The sequence below is a fragment of the Bison bison genome, unplaced genomic scaffold (genome assembly GCF_000754665.1).
Source record: "Bison bison bison isolate TAMUID 2011002044 unplaced genomic scaffold, Bison_UMD1.0 scf7180017860360, whole genome shotgun sequence".
Lineage (NCBI taxonomy): Eukaryota > Metazoa > Chordata > Mammalia > Artiodactyla > Bovidae > Bison > Bison bison.
Window position 1 is genome coordinate 307061 of NW_011490932.1, and position 17364 is coordinate 324424.

Consider the following 17364-nt stretch of genomic DNA (forward strand, 5'->3'; position numbering starts at 1 on the left):
CAGCTTCATTGACTATGCTAAAGCCTTTGACTGTATGGATCACAACAAATTGTGGAAAATTCTTAAAAAGATGGGAATACCAGACCACTTTACCTTCCTCCTGAGAAACCTTTATGCAGGTCAAGAAGCAACAGTTAGAACCAGACATGGAACAATAGACTGACTTCAAATTGGGAAAGGAGTACATCAAGGCTGTATATTGTCACCCTGCTTATTTAACTTATATGCAGATTACATCATGCGAAATGTCAGGCTGGAAGAAGTACAAGCTGGAATCAAGATTGCAGGGAGAAATATCAATAACCTCAGATATGCAGATGACACCACTCTTATGGCAGAAAGTGAAGAGGAACTAAAGAGCCTCTTGATGAAGTGAAAGAAGAGAGTGAAAAAGCTGGCTTAAAACTCAACATTCAAAAAATTAAGATCATAGCATTTGGTCCCATCATTTCATGGCCAATAGATGGGGAAACAATGGAAACAGTGAGAGACTTCATTTTCTTGGGCTCCAAAATCACTGCAGATGGTGACTCCAGTCATGAAATTAAAAGATGCTTGCTCCTTGGATGAAAAGCTATGAGCAACCTAGATAACATATTAAAAAGCAGAGACATTACTTTGCTGACAAAGGTCCGTCTATCCAAAGCTATGGGTTTTCCAGTAGTCATGTATGGATGTGAGAGTTGGACCATAAAGAAAGCTGAGTGCCAAAGAACTGATGCTTTTGAATTCTGGTGTTGGAGTAGACTCCTGAGACTCCCTTGGACAGCAAGGAGATCAGACTAGTCAATGATAAAGGAAATCAGTCCTGAATATTCATTGGAAGGACTGATGCTGAAGCTCCATTACTTTGGCCACCTGATGTGAAGAGCTAACTCATTGGAGAAGACCCTGATGAAGGTAGGGGGAGAAGGGGATGACAGAGAATGAGATGGTTGGACGGCATCACTGACTTGATGGACATGAGTTTGAGCAGGCTCCGAGAGTTGATGATGGACAGGGAAGCCTGGCGCCCTGTAGTCCATGCTGTTGCAAAGAGTCGATGTCTTACCTATATTATGTTGAGTTATGTTCCTTCTATGCCTACTTTCTGCAGGCATAGAAGGTTTTTTTTTTTAATTATAATTTTTTTAAATTATAAATGGGTGTTGAATTTTGTTGAAAGCTTTCTCTGCATCAATTGAGATGATCATATGGTTTTCTCTTTTAATTTGTTAATATGGTGCATCACACTGATTAATTTGTATATATTAAAGAGTCCCTGCATCCCTGGATAAGGTCCACTTGATCATGATATATGATCTTTTTAATGTGTTGTTAGATTCTGTTTGCTAGAGCTTTGTTGTAGACTTTTGCATCTATGTTCACCAGTGATATTGGCCTTAACTGTCTTTTTTTGTGGCATCTTTGTCTGATTTTGCTATCTGGGTGATGGTGGCCTCGCAAAATGAGTTTGGGAGTTCTCCTTTCTCTGAAACTTTCTGGAAGACTCTGAGGATAAGTGTTAGTTCTTCCCTAAACTTTTGGCCGAATTCACCTGTGATTGCTTCTGTATTTCAACCTCCTAAATATTTAAATGTGGCACATTGCTGTGCTGAGTAGTTTGATGTTACGGGTGTATTCTTTCAGGAATCTGGGATATTAGAAGTCAGAAGACAGGATGTGATTTTAGCTTAAATGAAATTCAAGGCAAGACAAATGAACAATTGCTCAACTATGCTGAGTTTATGTCTCCTTAACTACAATGCACATACAACGAAAACAAGTCTTTATAGTGAGTTCTTTATAATGAGTAACCAGGGATACAGTCAGGAAAAATGACTCCTGCTAAAGTCTGGTTGGTAGGCTATTTATTTATTTAGTACTGAACTCCTCAAGAAAGCACTGCTTTTATAGGTTCTTTGTTGATACTACAGTAGGTACAGCATTCAATTCTTCTTTGTAATTACATAATTGCCATGTGATTTTTTTTACCTGCACCAAGATCAAATTTGACATGAACTAGAAACTAATTATCACCAGAGTACAGTTTTGTATTTAAATTTTAAACTAAATTTTTACCTGTTATATGGTAAATTAATTCCCATGGGTTATCTCTTAGCTTTCTTCAGCACCTCATGACTCTAAGTAAAAGTTACCATTTTGGATTTGTCAATGGAAGTCAGTACTTCTGATTATCACACACAATTTCATAGAAGCATAGCCCAGCCAAAGTGAACATGGTTGACCTTCGCTCACATCTGAGTTATCAAAGCACAATGGGGGACTGACACTCTGTCTTGAGTCCTTCAATACTGGATACTTCACTTAGTATTACCAAAATTTAAATAACTAACTGTATGTACTTAGGTACCTGCTAATTAGTTACATAGTCTGAAATAACATTTGGCTTTTTGATCTTTTTCAGTTTTAGAAGGTCAGAGTTCTGTCTCTCTTAGCATGGCATGAAGAAATGGTTCAAAAAAAGGGCACACAGGCCAGAATGATTTCAGCTTCAGAAAGCATCAGGTTGCTCCCTGCATTGCCCACTTTCTTGGCAGTTACAGGGACTAAATAAATAGTGGTGTATTCTGATTACCTATAGTTGTATGTCTTTTTCTAGTTTCTCTGTAGGGTTAAACTTTCAAGTTGATTAGCAGTAGCTTTTTAAAGGACTATTCCTAAAACCAACCCAAATGAAATAAGCACAACTTTTCTCTAAGGACAAAAATGAGAACTCACATATGTGAGAATAAAGGAGAGGAAAAACAAAATTACTTTACGCTCAAAAGTCTGCTAGAGAAAAAGAAAAGCTCCCTCTGTGTTATTTTTTCCTTTATTATAAAGATTAGTCTACTGTGAAAGTTTCAACTTAAAGCTCTTTATAAAACTAGACAGAAACTAAAACAAAGGTCAGTAGTACGCAGTAAATCTTGCAATTTGAAAGGTTTAAAAACCCTCAGAAAAGTCTCCACATTCAGGCCTGCCAAAACAAACAGAGATGCACACACTAGGACCACGTTAGTGCCTGGGTGTTGCCCATTTAGTGTTATAAGCTAAAGAGCATAACCAAAACATGCAACCAGAAAATCTTGTTTGCTATTTTCAAAACAATCATGACCGAAACAAAAACATTACTTCAGATTTTCAAGTTTAGTCAAGAAGAGCTTATTTTATTTTAATCTGCTTTAATTGTCTAAGCCCTTTTAACTTTCCATGACTTTGGCCCAGAAAGCTTAATACAATATTTAGTTATTGCTCATATCTCTCTTGAAAATTCAAACTGGGAGCAACCTTATTTAACAATTGTAATGCGTTTAGGATACATTTCTGGAATTTATTTTTCAAACTAATTTTTATGGGAAACTGGCATTATCTATGTCTTAAGAAACTGACTTATATCAAAGCAAGTGAATCTCAAAACTAGTTTCATGTCCAGGGGTTGTTTCTACTAATTACTTCAAGAGGGTCTCATTACAATAAAACAAAATTGTTTTAAACGAAAATTCAAATTATGCCTCACTGGCATTTTTGGAACACTGGCCTCATCTCTAAAATCAATGCTTTGATCAATTTATTTTAAGGAACATTAACTAACATAACAAACTTCACTTGAACACCTACTCGATGCCAACATTCACTGTGATGAACTTCGCATCCATTTTCTCATTTTAATTTCATAATCTGCCTTAAGTGGCAATAGGCAACTAGTGAAAATTTTCAGTGACCGTCAGTTTACTAACACCAATATGGCACTCAAAAACAGAAGGCCTACAAACTAAAGTTTTGAATAACCATTGAAATTTATCTATTTATGTTCAGGGTAAAATTAGAAGACAAAAAGTTAAACTTCTAAGTTACATACAATAACACCATAAATATGTAGAAAAATATATCTATCTGTATACATTTTTGGATGGTTATCTTTGGATAGCAGGATTACTGGTAATTTCACCAATTTTCTAAAATAAACATGTATTATTTTTATAATCAGAAACCCCCTCAATTAACTGCTACCCTGAAATACCTGAATTGGTTCTTGAATATTTGTTGTTGTTAAGTCCCTAAGTTGTGTCGGATTCTTTTGCAACCCCTTGGAATGTGGCTTGCCAGGCTCCTCTGTTCATGGGATTTCCCAGGCAAGAACACTGGAGAGGGTTGCCCCTTCCTTCTCCAGAGGATCTTCCCTATCCAGGGATCGAACTTACGTCTCCTGCTTTGTTAGACGGATTCTTTACCACTGAGCCACCATGGAATGGGTTGTTGAATATATGAGATTTCAAATCAAACACTGTATGAATGGGGTATATTGTATAGCAGATGTGAAACAAGCTCCTTTGAAATTTCAATACACTTTGTTATGGGCTGATGTATACTGGAAACTTTGTTATGGAAATATTTCATGGGCCATTCTGTTATTTTATAAGTCACCTTCCATTGTTTTAATTTCAAATGTGATGAATTACATATAAATTTTCTAGAAGATTATATTGCTTTCACCTTTTTTTTTGGATTGGAGGATAATTGCTTTGCAAAGTTGTATTGGTTTCTGCCATACAACAATCTTAAATAAATTAAACCTAAAGCACAAAGCCATTAACTTCTTTACAAATATCCATTAAGAAATCAAATAAGGACTTTGCAAACTTCAGAAATGCATCAGATCCTCAAAAGGGATTTTCTTTGCCACGGGTCAACTTTGTGCGTACAGTAGGTACTCAATAAAAGTTGTTGAATGAATGGGAAAAGGAATGCATAAATGTCCTCTTTGGCTATCCAGACTTACTTTCCCTTCACTCCATTTAGATGACCTGAGAAGCACTTCCTCAAAATAACCCTCTGGTTCATCATGAGAAGAATGCCTGGCACCAGCTGGTAGGAGGTATTAATAGCATGCCCATTAGGCACTTGTTCAAGGCACATAGATAGCTCAGTGATAAAATCTTTAGAAATATTTGGACAGACAGTTAAGATTATGCAGAACATGAATCAGTTGTGGTTCCTTATATTTTCAGTCTAAATATTAAGAAAATCAACATCTGTTTTGGAAATTCCAAAAAAAATATTAAGGTAATAGTAATAATTGCTTTCAATTTTAGAATAACTGAGCATCATTTGGGGTTACCGAAAGAAACCTTACAAGAGAAAATTTCTTTTTTCTTGTGAACAAGATGCATTTGAAGGAATTGGATGCTAAAATAGAGAAGATTATGGACTTTTTCCTTCAAATTTCAATTTTTAGCATTTTACCAATCATTTGCCACTGATAAAAAAAAAAGTTGCTTGCCCATAAAATTACCTTTCTATTTTTCCCTTGGCAATATAATCCTCAAATACAGAGATACCCTGAAAACGACAAATTATCCTAGGTCATCCTTAGTGAACTTGGAGGGACTCGGGGAAGAATGTGAACGGAATGGGATTACACCCAATTTTTCAAATAATACATGATTTAGAAATATTTGCATCTTCACTAAACAGAATTAACCATTCCAGCTACAATTTGTTATCTAGTAGTCAACTATCCTTGATCTATTTAGTGTAACTAGTAGGAAACACAAGTTCTAAGTATCTTTCTGTTACCTCTCATAAAATGACCTATATCTTACATCACTTTTGATAGCCATAAAGACATGTTATCTTCTGAGCCAAAGCTTCTATAAAAGTGTTAGAGTTAAGATTAATTGCTTTTCTTACTTAGTACGTAATGTCTCTAAATGTTTAAACCAATTCATATAAAAATAACAGATAAACAAGCAGCTTTGAATCCTCAAATACTTAGATGAAGAGACAATTCTGCTAGCTATCTCACACCATGCTGGGTAGAGACAATGGAGAATAAACAAGAATAAGATTTACTTGCTGACCTTGAGGATCTTTCCATCTGGCTGGGGAAGCAATATGAAATGAGAGCTAACAAGATAAAGACAAATGCTTGTTGTGTGGTTACATGGAAAATAGATGTTTATAGGCAGGGAGATATACTACCATCATTTTGGGTAGAGAGACAAATAAGGCTGGAGAAGCAGAGCTACATGGAAGGGCTCAGAAGTCTGATGGAAACATTTAGATTTGTTATGGTAGCAAATGGGACTCTTTTTGCAAAGCAGGATGAATTTAGGTGGGAGAAAGGAGTTAGGTCAACTAGAAAACCAATTAATATAGGTACAATTTTCTCTTGGTATACTTTAAACAAATGTATTTCACAAAATAACTAGTGGATCTTCCAAAAATTTTCTTGGTCTTCATAAAGTCTTTTATATTTTCAGTCACAATATATCTGCTGGGCTTTCCTGATGGCTCAGCAGTAAAAGAATCTTCCTACAATGTAGGAATCATAGGAGCCACGGTTTTGATCCCTGGGTCGGGAAGATCCCCTGGAGGAGGAAATGGCAACTCATTTCAGTATTCCTGCCTGGAAAATCCCATGGAAAGAGAATCCTGGTGGGCTATAGTCAATGGGGTTACAGAGAGTCAGACTCAACTGAGTGACTAGTGCGTATATGCTAGCTCTTTATCTCTCTCTCAATCTTTTTTCTCTCTCTTTCAAGTATAAGTCAAGGAATGTACGTGGGCGAATATGAAACAAGGGAAGAAAGGAGACACAATTCATTAATTTTAACCTGAAAAAATTTAAATGTTGCCATTATCATTGAATCCAATTCGAGGGAATTCTAATGTACACTTACAGTCTACTTAAAAATACACGAAAGGCATGATTATTACTTACTATGTTATGTTTCATGAGCAATGTAATATTTATGCGTAAGAAGAAATACAGTAACTTTATTTTGTCACTCCACTTAGTACATTATCAAAAAGCAGAATGTAATTACATTTAGCTTGATTAGATAAGTAAACAAATATATATTGATCGTACCTTTGCTTTAGTCGTCTTTTGGCTGTTGTGGGAACATTAGCACCATAGCCATAGGAAAAAAGAACCCTTTCGGCTTCAACTTCATCGTCAACTGGAAAATAATAAGTGTACACTGTGAAATTCTTTCTTCTTAAAAAGCATGGCAGAAGTGAAAATAAAAGAGGTCATAATAATGAATTAGTGAACATAAGAACACTTATATACATAATCTCAAACAGGCCATTTGTAAGTAGCAGTGTATTTCATAAAGTGTATGCTTGCTTGGAGTTGTCCCATCTATTGCTTCAAAGTGTAAGGGTCTGCATCATATGACACATTACGTTGTCTTGTTATAAAACATAATAATACAGACTGTTTATTCTGACATTCAAAGGCTTTTTGCATGAAATGTTTGTTACATAATTATGAGAAAGTAAAGATAACCTCAATCTCATCATTTCTCTTCTTGATAAAAGAAATGACTATTTTTAATTAGAAAAGATGTTCATTAAAAAAGTTATCTAACTTGTTATCAAGTTATCCTAACTTGCAATAATGAAATTATGCATTTAAGTAGAATTACTTAATTCTACTCTGTACTCTGTAAAGAAAATGTACAGTTTAAGAACCTATTGATGACTTTTTTTTTAATTACAAAAAATTTAGCAACATTTACTTCTAAATTTTGTTATTGTCACACACTCCCCAAAAGAAATTTTAACTAATAGGTTAACATTTTATGAGTAAAAAGTTTAAATGCAATGACAATTTTACTGGAAGTTGAGATGAAAAAACATTTAATCAAAGGCCATAAAAACTAAAGGTTTATAGCTCAATTTAAAGCAGTCAATGACATATAACAATTTTTATAACATTATTCATTGATAACCATTATTTTAATGTAAAAAAGAGAAACCTACTTTCAGAAGTGTTTCAAGTTTAAAACAAAGCCACAAATTTTACATTAGTAAGGAAGTTACTTGCAGGCCTATCACTGTAATAGGCCCTTTTTTGTTGTTTGATCCTGCTGTGGTACAGTAAATATTTTAGGAATATTTGTAAGCGTTTTCCTTCAATTTTGACTCTATTTTTCACACTGAACCAAGACCAGTTTTCAGAGGTCGGATTGTTAATTATGAGGGACATGTGGAAGCGAGAGATGCTTGGTGCCATGACCAGTTGTATTATCAGCTATTGCTGCTCAGATCCAAGTTGACTTCCCTTCATCTCTATCAGAGCTACAGCTAGCATTAGATACCTGTCTGACTCTTGTCTGTCTTAGACAGTTCTAAGTTCAGAAGAGAGAGGAGTAAATTTAGCTAACATCTCAAAAACTCATCACATACTGATGGACAACTTAAATTCGAGTTTAATACTTACTTGATTAGTAACTTATGGTATAATTATTCTAGTGATGATTTAATAAAGAAGCAACATGCTATACAACATGGTAAATGGTACTGAAGACATATGAATGTGTCTTAGAAGCACAACTAATATCTGAGTACTACCAATTTTCCCATGCTAGAGGCATAAAGAAGGTATGGGGAGAATGACAATTACAGAGAAGTTGCAGGAAGGAACCATAATGCGTAAAGGCACAGACTTGAGAAGTTTTAGTATTAATAATTGTAAGGAAAGTGACTACAGTTAGTCTGAAAAACAATGGTAGTAGTCTTGTTTGCTAGGCTAAAGAGTCTGGATTTTATTCTATAGATAACAAGATAACAAAAAGTTAAGAGTGATTAAAACAGGTAATAACATGACCAATAGATTTTTGTTGTTAACTCTGATTTTATATAGGAAAAAAATTCCAGTAATGAGAAAACAACTCCTCACAAGTTATAGGTACTATTATTAACTGGATTTAGGGAAGGAATGAAAAATAGAATTCCATACAGACCTGTGGAATGACTAGCCTACAGACACTAACTGAAATTGTGGAAAGGGATAAGATTATCCAGAAAATAGTTAAGTAAGAGTTAAAGAGGATGAGGGGAAAAAATCCCCAGGAACTAGAAACAGTTAGATAGAAGAAGAGATAATAAAAATGATGGAGAAGAAACAATCAAAAGTGATGATTTAAGAAGCAAGAGAAGAGTTTTGAAAAATGTGACAAATGCTGAGCAGAGGTTACAAATAGAAGGAGGATGGAGAAGAGGTCCCTCGATTGACAGAAATCTGATATTTACAAAAAATTTATTTACTTTCTGGACAATACCTGTACTTTTAACAACTTGATGAGATCTTTGAAAACAAAACTCCTCAAATACTTAATATTATGTGCGGGCTTAGTTGCTTCAGTTGTGTCTGACTCTCTGTGACCCTATGGACCATGGCCTGCCAGGCTCCTCTGTCCGTGGTATTCTCCAGGCAAGTTACTGGAGTGGGCTGCCATTTCTTTCTCCAACGTAATATTTCCCTTAATTACAAAAAGCAATTCAAGCGTAAACAGGATACTGCAATTTGCCATGGTTTGTTATTGTTCAGTCATATCTGACTCTGTGACCCCATGGACTGAAGCACACCTGGCTTCTTGGTCCTTTACCATCTCCTGGAGTTTGCTCAAACTCACATGCATAGTCGATGATGCCATCCAACCATTTCATCTTCTGTTGTCCCCTTCTCCTCCTTCCCTCAATCTTTCCCAGCATCAGTCTTTTCCAGTGAGTCAGCTCTTCGCATCAGGTGTCCAAAGTACTGGAGTTTCAGCTTCAACATTAGTCCTTCCAATGAATATTCAGGGCTGATTTCCTTTAGGATTGACTGGGTTGATCTCTTTGCTGTCCAAGTGACTCTCAAGAGTCTTCTCTAGCACCACAGTTTGAAAGCTTCAATTTTTCAGTGCTCAGCCTTCTTTATGGCCCAATTCTAACATCCAAACATGACTACTGGAAAAACCATACATATGTATGGACTTTGGTCAGCAAAGTGATGTTTCTGCTTTTTAATACACTGTCTGAAGCTCCAATCTGTGGCCACCTGATGTGAACAGCTAAATCATTGGAAAAGACCCTGATGCTGGGAAAGACTGAGGCAGAAGGAGAAGAGGGTGACAGAGGATGAGATGGTTGGATGGCATCACCAATTCAATGGACAGAAACTTGGGCAAACCTTGGGAGATGGGAGGGACAGCGAAACCTGGCATGCTACAGTCCATGGGGTCACAAAGAGCTGGCTGCACTTGGCAACTGAACAACAACAACAACTAGGTTTGTCAGAGCTTTTCTTCCAAGGATCACGTGTCTTTTAGTTTCAGAGCTACAGTCACCGTCTGCAGTGATTTTGGAGCCAAAGAAAATAAACTGTCACTGTTTCCATTTTTTCCCCCATCTATTTGCCATGAAGGGATGGGAATGTACGCCATGATCTTACTTTTTTGAATGCTGAGTTTTAAGCCAGCTTTTTCACTCCTCTTGTACCTTGATTAAGGAGGCTCTTTAGTTCCTCTTCACTTTCTGCCATGAAGATGGTATCTGCATATCTGAGGTTGTTGATATTTCTCCCAGCAATCTTGATTCCATCTAGTGCTTCACCCAGCCCAGCATTTTGCATGATGTACATTCTACATATAAGTTAAATAAGCAGGCTATACAGCTTTGACAAAGATGTACTCCTTTCTCAATTGACAAACTGACAAATACTCAATTTGACAAATACTCAATTTGACAAATACTCCATTTGACAAATACTTCTTCCTCAATTATGAACCAGTCCACTGTTCCATGTCTGGTCCTAAGTGTTGCTTCTTGACCTGCGTACAGGTTTCTCAGGTGGTGATACCCATCTCTTTGGGAATTTTCCATTTAGTTGTGATCCACAGTCAAAGGCTTTAGCGTGGTCAATGAAGCGGAAGTAAATGTTTTTCTAAGATCCAGAGTATGCTGGCAATTTGATCTAGGTTCCTCTCCCTTTTCTAAATCTAGCCTGTACATCTGGATGTTCTTGGTTCATGTACTACTGAAGCCTAGCTTGAAGGATTTTGAGCATTACCTTGCTAGCCTGTGAAATGAGCACAACTGCACAGTAGTCTGAACATTTTTTGGCATTGCCTTTCTTTGGGATTGGAATGAAAACTGATCTTTCCCAGTCCTGTGGCCACTGCCGAGTTTTCCAAATTTCCTGGCATATTGAGTGCAGCACTTTAAAAGCATTATCTTTTAGGATCTGAAATAGCTCAGATGGAATTCCATAACTTCCATTAGCTGTTTGTAGTGAGGCTTTCTAAAGCCCACTTGACTTCACACTCCAGGATGTCTCGCTTGAAATCTGTGACCACACCATCATCGTGGTTATCTGGGTTGTTGAGACTTTTTCTTGTCATGGTTACACCTTAATAAATAAAGCCTAAGCATCTTTGTGTCTGCTGAAATGAGACGAATTAGATGACAATCCTTTGAGTACTGTACACACTATGGTACTAAAAAAGAATGTTTTGCCCTTACATCTCACAAATTTCATTTTTCAGTAAGTATTCATTAAACAAGGATAGGAATATTCTAATTTCCAGTGTAAATGGATAGAAAAGAACCTAGTTTACTGGTCTTCCACGTACAAATAAATCTAGTTTAACAACGATATGGTTTATACAATGTCACAGCAAAAAGATTAATTTCCAAATCTTTTCTAAAAAATTTTATTAAGAAAATATTTTACATATATGAAAAACCTGAAAGAAATATACACATATATCCAGCATCTGGCATCTAAATTATACATCGTACTATATTTACTTCTCACACATCTGTCCATCACTGTATTCATCCATGTTGTTGTTGTTGTGTTAGTCGCTCAGTCGTGTTCGACTCTTTGTGACCCCATGGACTGTAGCTTGCCAGGCTCCTCTGTCCATGAGATTCTCCAGGCAAGGATACTGGAGTGGGTTGCCATTCCCTTCTCCAGAGGATCTTCCCAACCCAGGGATCAAACCTAGGTTTCCTGCACTGCAGGCCGATTCTTAACCATCTGAGCTACCAATGCTGTGCATTCGTGAATCTTATTTGTTGATGCATTTCAAAAGAAGCTGCAGTACTGAGCCTTCACTCCAAACAGTTCAATGAGTAAATTATCAACTATAGTTCAATAATATTTACAGTTCTTTTTTAAAAATAAAATTTACATATGGTGAAAGGTACAAATCTTAAGTCTACCTACCATTCATTGCATTTTGAAAAATATATACAGTTGACCCTTGAACAACAAGGGTTTGAACTGCTTGGGTCACACTCATACATGAGTATTTTTCAATAAGTACACTGGAAAATTTTTTTTGCGATTTGAAACAATTTGAAAAAACTTGCAGGTGAACCATGTAGCCTTAAAATATCAAAAAAAAGCTAAGAATAAGGTAAGTCATGAATACATAAAGTATATGTAGATGCTAGTCTATCCTTATATAGGCATAGGTAATATTTCACAAAATTAATAATGTGTTAGTTTTCTTATTGTTTTATAACCTTGCTGTCAAACAATTATATTACTGTACTGTATGTCTCTCTCTTATAACTGAAGAAACTGCATATTAGTGTATCATCACAGGTAAGTAGCTTTTTAAAAGGTTTAACAATGTTTTCAATACTGTAATGTAAATATGACTGTAATACTGTATGTCACAAAAATTTTATAGTGATTCATTCCTTAGTGTATAGGCTAGGCTACCCTGAAACAGTCATATCAGTTACACTGGGCTGTGATAAAGCGATATTGCTGCTTCTTTTTTATCCATGCATGAATTTTTATACCTGTAAATAAATGTGAATTTTTTCCTTCACATTATCTTTTCATTTTTTTAATAATATGAATTTTTTACTGACATATAGTTGATTTACAATGTTGTGTTTGTGATGTATAGCAAAGTGAATATATATATTCCTTTTTATATTCTTTTCCATTATGGTTTATTGGTATAAATACAGTTGCCTGTGCTAGAAAGTAGGTTTATCTATTTAGTTTATCTACTTTTCATATACTAGTTTGTATTTCCTAATCCCAAACTCCTCTAATTGGTTTTCTCCTACCGCCTTCTTCCCCTTTGGTAACCACAGGTTTGTTTGCTATGTTTGTGAGTTTATTTCTGTTTTGTAACTACGTTCATTTGTGCCATACTTTAGAGTCTACATATAAATTATATTATTATGATATTTGTCTTTCTCTTTCTGACTTACTTCACTTAGTATGATAACCTCTAGGTCCATCTATCTTTTCATTTTGGATATCTAGTATTGAAGTGAAGTGAAGTGAAGTCGCTCAGTTGTGTCCGACTCTTTGCGATCCCATGGACTGTAGCCTACCAGGCTCCTCCCTCCATGGGATTCTCCAGGCAAAAGTACTGGAGTGGGTTGCCATTTCCTTCTCCAGGGGATCTTCCCAACCCAGGGATCGAACCTGGGTCTCCCTCATTCCAGGCAGACGCTTTAACCTCTGAGCCACCAGGGAAGCCCCGGATATCTAGTATTAGCAATACATATAACATCTACAGTGGTTTGTATCATTTAAAACAATATTGATGTAGGCGCATGCATGCTAAGTTGCTTCAGTTGTGTCCAACTCTTTGCAACCCCCACAACTGTAGCCTGCCAGGCTCCTCTGTTCACGGAATTCTTCAGGCAAGAATACTGGAGTAGGTTACCATTCCCTTCTCTAGGGGATCTTCCTAACACAGGGATCGAACCCGTGTCTCTTATGTCTCACTGCATTGGCAGGTAGGTTCTTTACTGCTAGCACCGTATGGGAAGATGATGTAAACCTACAGTATTAATACATACAGTGAAGTACTGTAAATATATTTCTTCTTATGACTTTCTTAACATTTTCTGTGGATCTTCAAATCCTCTAACTTCTGTTTTCATCATCACATAACCTTCTTACAAGGACCCTTGAGATAGGCCCATCTGGATAATCTTATGTCAAGACTTTTGTGAATATTTTCTCCGAGTCATTTTCTTAATATGGATACCATTGCTTTGTCAGATATAAGGCTATGATTATTTCTCCTACTTTGCAAGTTAGTTCGTTTTAAAAAAATGTCTTCTAAAAGAGCAGAGGTTTTTAATATTGATGAAATCAACTTAGTAAAGCTTTATTTTATTATAGTTCCTTTCAAGAACCTATCTAGGAAATTTTGAGCTGCATCAAGTTGCAAAAACAATCATGTTTTCCACTAAAGATTTATAGTTTTACTTATTACTTGCAAGTTTCATCTTAAGTTAGTATTAGTGTATGGTATGAAATAAGGTTGAGGTTCACTTTCAAAAATATGTCCAATTTTTTTAGCACCATGTATGGAACTTTCCTTTCTCCAGTTGAATGGTTTGCTGTCTTTATTAATAATCAGACAAGTGTGGGTCTATTTCTTAGTTCTCTATTTCATTTTATTGCTGTATCTGTCTTTACGCCAGTAGTATAGTAGCTTGACACAATAGCTTTATATTAAGTCTTGAAGTCAGTCTGTGTACGTCTTCCAATTGTGTTCCTTCCCCCGACCTGCTCACATTATTTGGGTTGTTCCAGTGTGCATATGCTCTTTGTCTTTGGGAAAGTAACTAAGAATGAAATTGCTGGATAACTGGATAGGTTGTTTGGTTTTATAAGAAAGTCTTCCTCACAAACATTGAGAATAGTCAGTCTTGCTAATTTCAGGCATTCTGGTAGGTGTGTCATGCTATTATTAAAAGTAGACTTTGAATTTTCACATAAATGGAATACTAAAATGTTAAAAAAGGAACTGTGATTGGAACAACACTGAATTAATAGAATTCATGATTTTATCTTTGGATATTTTAGAGAGTCTTCTTTAATTTTTCCTAGCAATGATTTGTATTTTGTACTGTTAAATTTATTCCTATATATTTTGTGTTTTTTGATACTATTGTAAAGGAAACTGCTTTTTAAATTTCGATTTCCAATTGTTTGCTTCTAGTATATTTTCATGTAATTATCATAGCCTGTTAAATTTACTTATCAGTGTCAGTGATCACTTTGTAATCTGAAAATATAGTCTTTCTCTTCTTTTCTGATCTTTGTAAATTTTTTCCTATCCTCCATTAGTACACTGGCTAGGAGCTCAAATATGTTTGATAGAAGTTATGAAAACTTCTTGCCTGGTTCTAGAAGGCAATCCTTCTAGAAATCCTCGCCTGGTTCTCTCCCTTAAAGGGAAAGCAATTGATATTTCATCATTAGTTATATTAGCTATATATTTTTTATAGGTATCTCTTATCAGATTGAGGAAGTTTTCTTTCATTACTAATTTATTTAAACAGAGGGACATCTGCAAAGTTACAGAGATAAAAAAGAGTATAGAACTTTCAAAATAAAGTGATATGATAAGAATAGCAAGGCATGAAAAAGTACAAAGATAAACGAGTCTAATCATAAAAAGACATGCTAAGGAATTTGACCTTAGGCTGATTTATGTTTATAGGGGCATTAAAGCAGGTATATGGTATAGTCAAATCTATATTTTATAGAGGTTACTCAGATGCCATGAAGAAACAGGATAAATTTGGAAACTACTGCAGTTATCACTGACCTTGGAAATTAAAAAAAGGCAATGACAGAAATGAAAAAAAGTTTTTCTTAAATTGGGCTACCAACATAATACAGTCTTCATAAGAAAAGTTACCCCAGATAGAGTCAATCTCAACTTCAGCTGAAGATTAAACCCACTTTTATAAGAATGACACTATCATTTCTGACTTTTGAATAGAAATAATGTACTGTAGCAAACATTTCAGGCAATGGTGAAATGTTAATTTGAAATATTCTCTTGGAGTCAAGGACAACACAGGAAGATGGCAAATAAGAGGGGAATAAAGAAGTAGAAATTAAAGGTCAAAGTCTGTAACACAGGGTGTGCAATGAATTTCTATCTGTCCTTCAAGACTCATTCAAATGTTATCTCCCCTCTTTGGGATTCCTCACCTCCAACAAGGAATTAACTCACGATCTCTTCTGTACTTACCAAGATCTGCCTCTCTTTTGCTAACAGCACTTTAATTATCTGTTGACATGTTTGTCTCTCCCAGCAGAATAGACTAGGAATACCTATAAGCAAGAATTATTGCATGAACTCTACACCCCAGATCCTGGCATATGTAATCACTTTATTGCTGAATGAGTGAAATGAAATAGTAAAACAAATAAATAAATGAAAAGATAAAATCTATCATAGTTAGACAAATATATATTTTTGCTCTCAAACTACTAGAATTAAGGTTAACTGAATTTTAAAATACAAAGTCTTCTTTCAAAGAAAGTCACAAGTAATATTTTAAAGAAATATAGCAAAGCAGTTTTAGAAACAGTATCAGGTTCCTTGTGCTGTCAGAAGAAAAAGCTGTGTGTGTGTTGGGGGTGTGTGTGTGGGGGGAGACTTACTCTCTGCAGTTTGCATTATTATTTCGTCAAGCTCTTTTTCCAGTTTCTCATAAGTATCTAGCCTTGCCTTATGTTCAGAGTTCTGTGCTTGAAGTTCAGTAATGCGTTTTTCAGAAGAGGCTTGGAGACTATAAAATTCTTTAGTTAAAACCTAGGAGTGGAAAAAAAAATGGCAAAGGCAGAATTAAATAGGTTGGCAGTTAAGATGAAAACATGAAGCAAAAAATATTTTTTAATGATTTAGATATGAAGAGAAAGCTCAATGAAGATGACCGAAGAGGTAAAATACATTCGTTCCTAAGGAAAATAATTTGTTTTGAACTGGAAATTATGAAGCACCTTTTTATATAAATTGAAAAAAATGTAAAACTTAGCAATAGTTGTAGGAGTAACATTGGCATTTGCTTGTTAGAATTCAAAAAATGCAATAATGCTATACTCCTCACCTAGGTGGAGATTATTTATCTAGTGATCACAGATATTTGAGAAAGACTTGCAAAGCTGTGTGTAAAAATTACATACTCGTAATGAGTCCTTCAGTTTTCTACCACAGACTGTTTCATTTACCCAGACCATGGTTTTAGTTAAGATTTTTGGTTTGCTGAACAATCATAAATTCAAAGCAGCAAATCAAAATGTAAATGTGAAGTGCTACTTGGAACAGTACCAGAAAATGCCTTTGTATAGAAAGAAAGGATAAAAAATTTATTAAAAAGACATATAAAAGACATGGAAATTGGAGTTATTTTAAGTAGAAGAAAAAAGCCTATGTTTTCCTATGGTAACTCACTGAAGAAATCATTAGGGTGACAATAATGAATTCACCAAGAAGGAGACATTTCTAGTGACAAAGGAATGCTTTAATGCTTACATTAAATTGCAACTATCTAGAAAGTTTACTTACTAGTACAGACTAAATTATGGGGTGGTATTATACTTACTTCTTAACACAGCATAAGGAATGCAGTATTTCCTGAGAAGCAGTTGAATATTATGGTAAGAATATGGTTTGAAGCCAGAAAGATTTGGATTTCAATCCTGGCTTTGACACTTACTCATTGTGATCGTAGGTAATTATTCTTTCTAGGCCTACCTGTGTGTTGTTGGAAGCATTAAATGAGAGGATAAAGTCACAGTGTTTAGCAGAG

General features: G+C 35.3%; 1 protein-coding gene across 2 annotated transcripts in view; it reads right to left on the reverse strand.

Moving 5' to 3' along the window:
* The window catches only part of PIBF1 (progesterone immunomodulatory binding factor 1), a 231558-nt gene that overhangs the window by 81098 nt on the left and 133096 nt on the right, over positions 1-17364 (reverse strand). For both annotated transcript variants that reach the window (XM_010831994.1, XM_010831989.1), the window contains exons 12-13: positions 16217-16367; positions 6860-6950 (exon numbers count right to left, since the gene is read on the reverse strand). In XM_010831994.1, coding sequence (XP_010830296.1) covers positions 6860-6950; positions 16217-16367 — 242 coding nt within the window. The remainder of the gene's footprint in view (positions 1-6859; positions 6951-16216; positions 16368-17364) is intronic.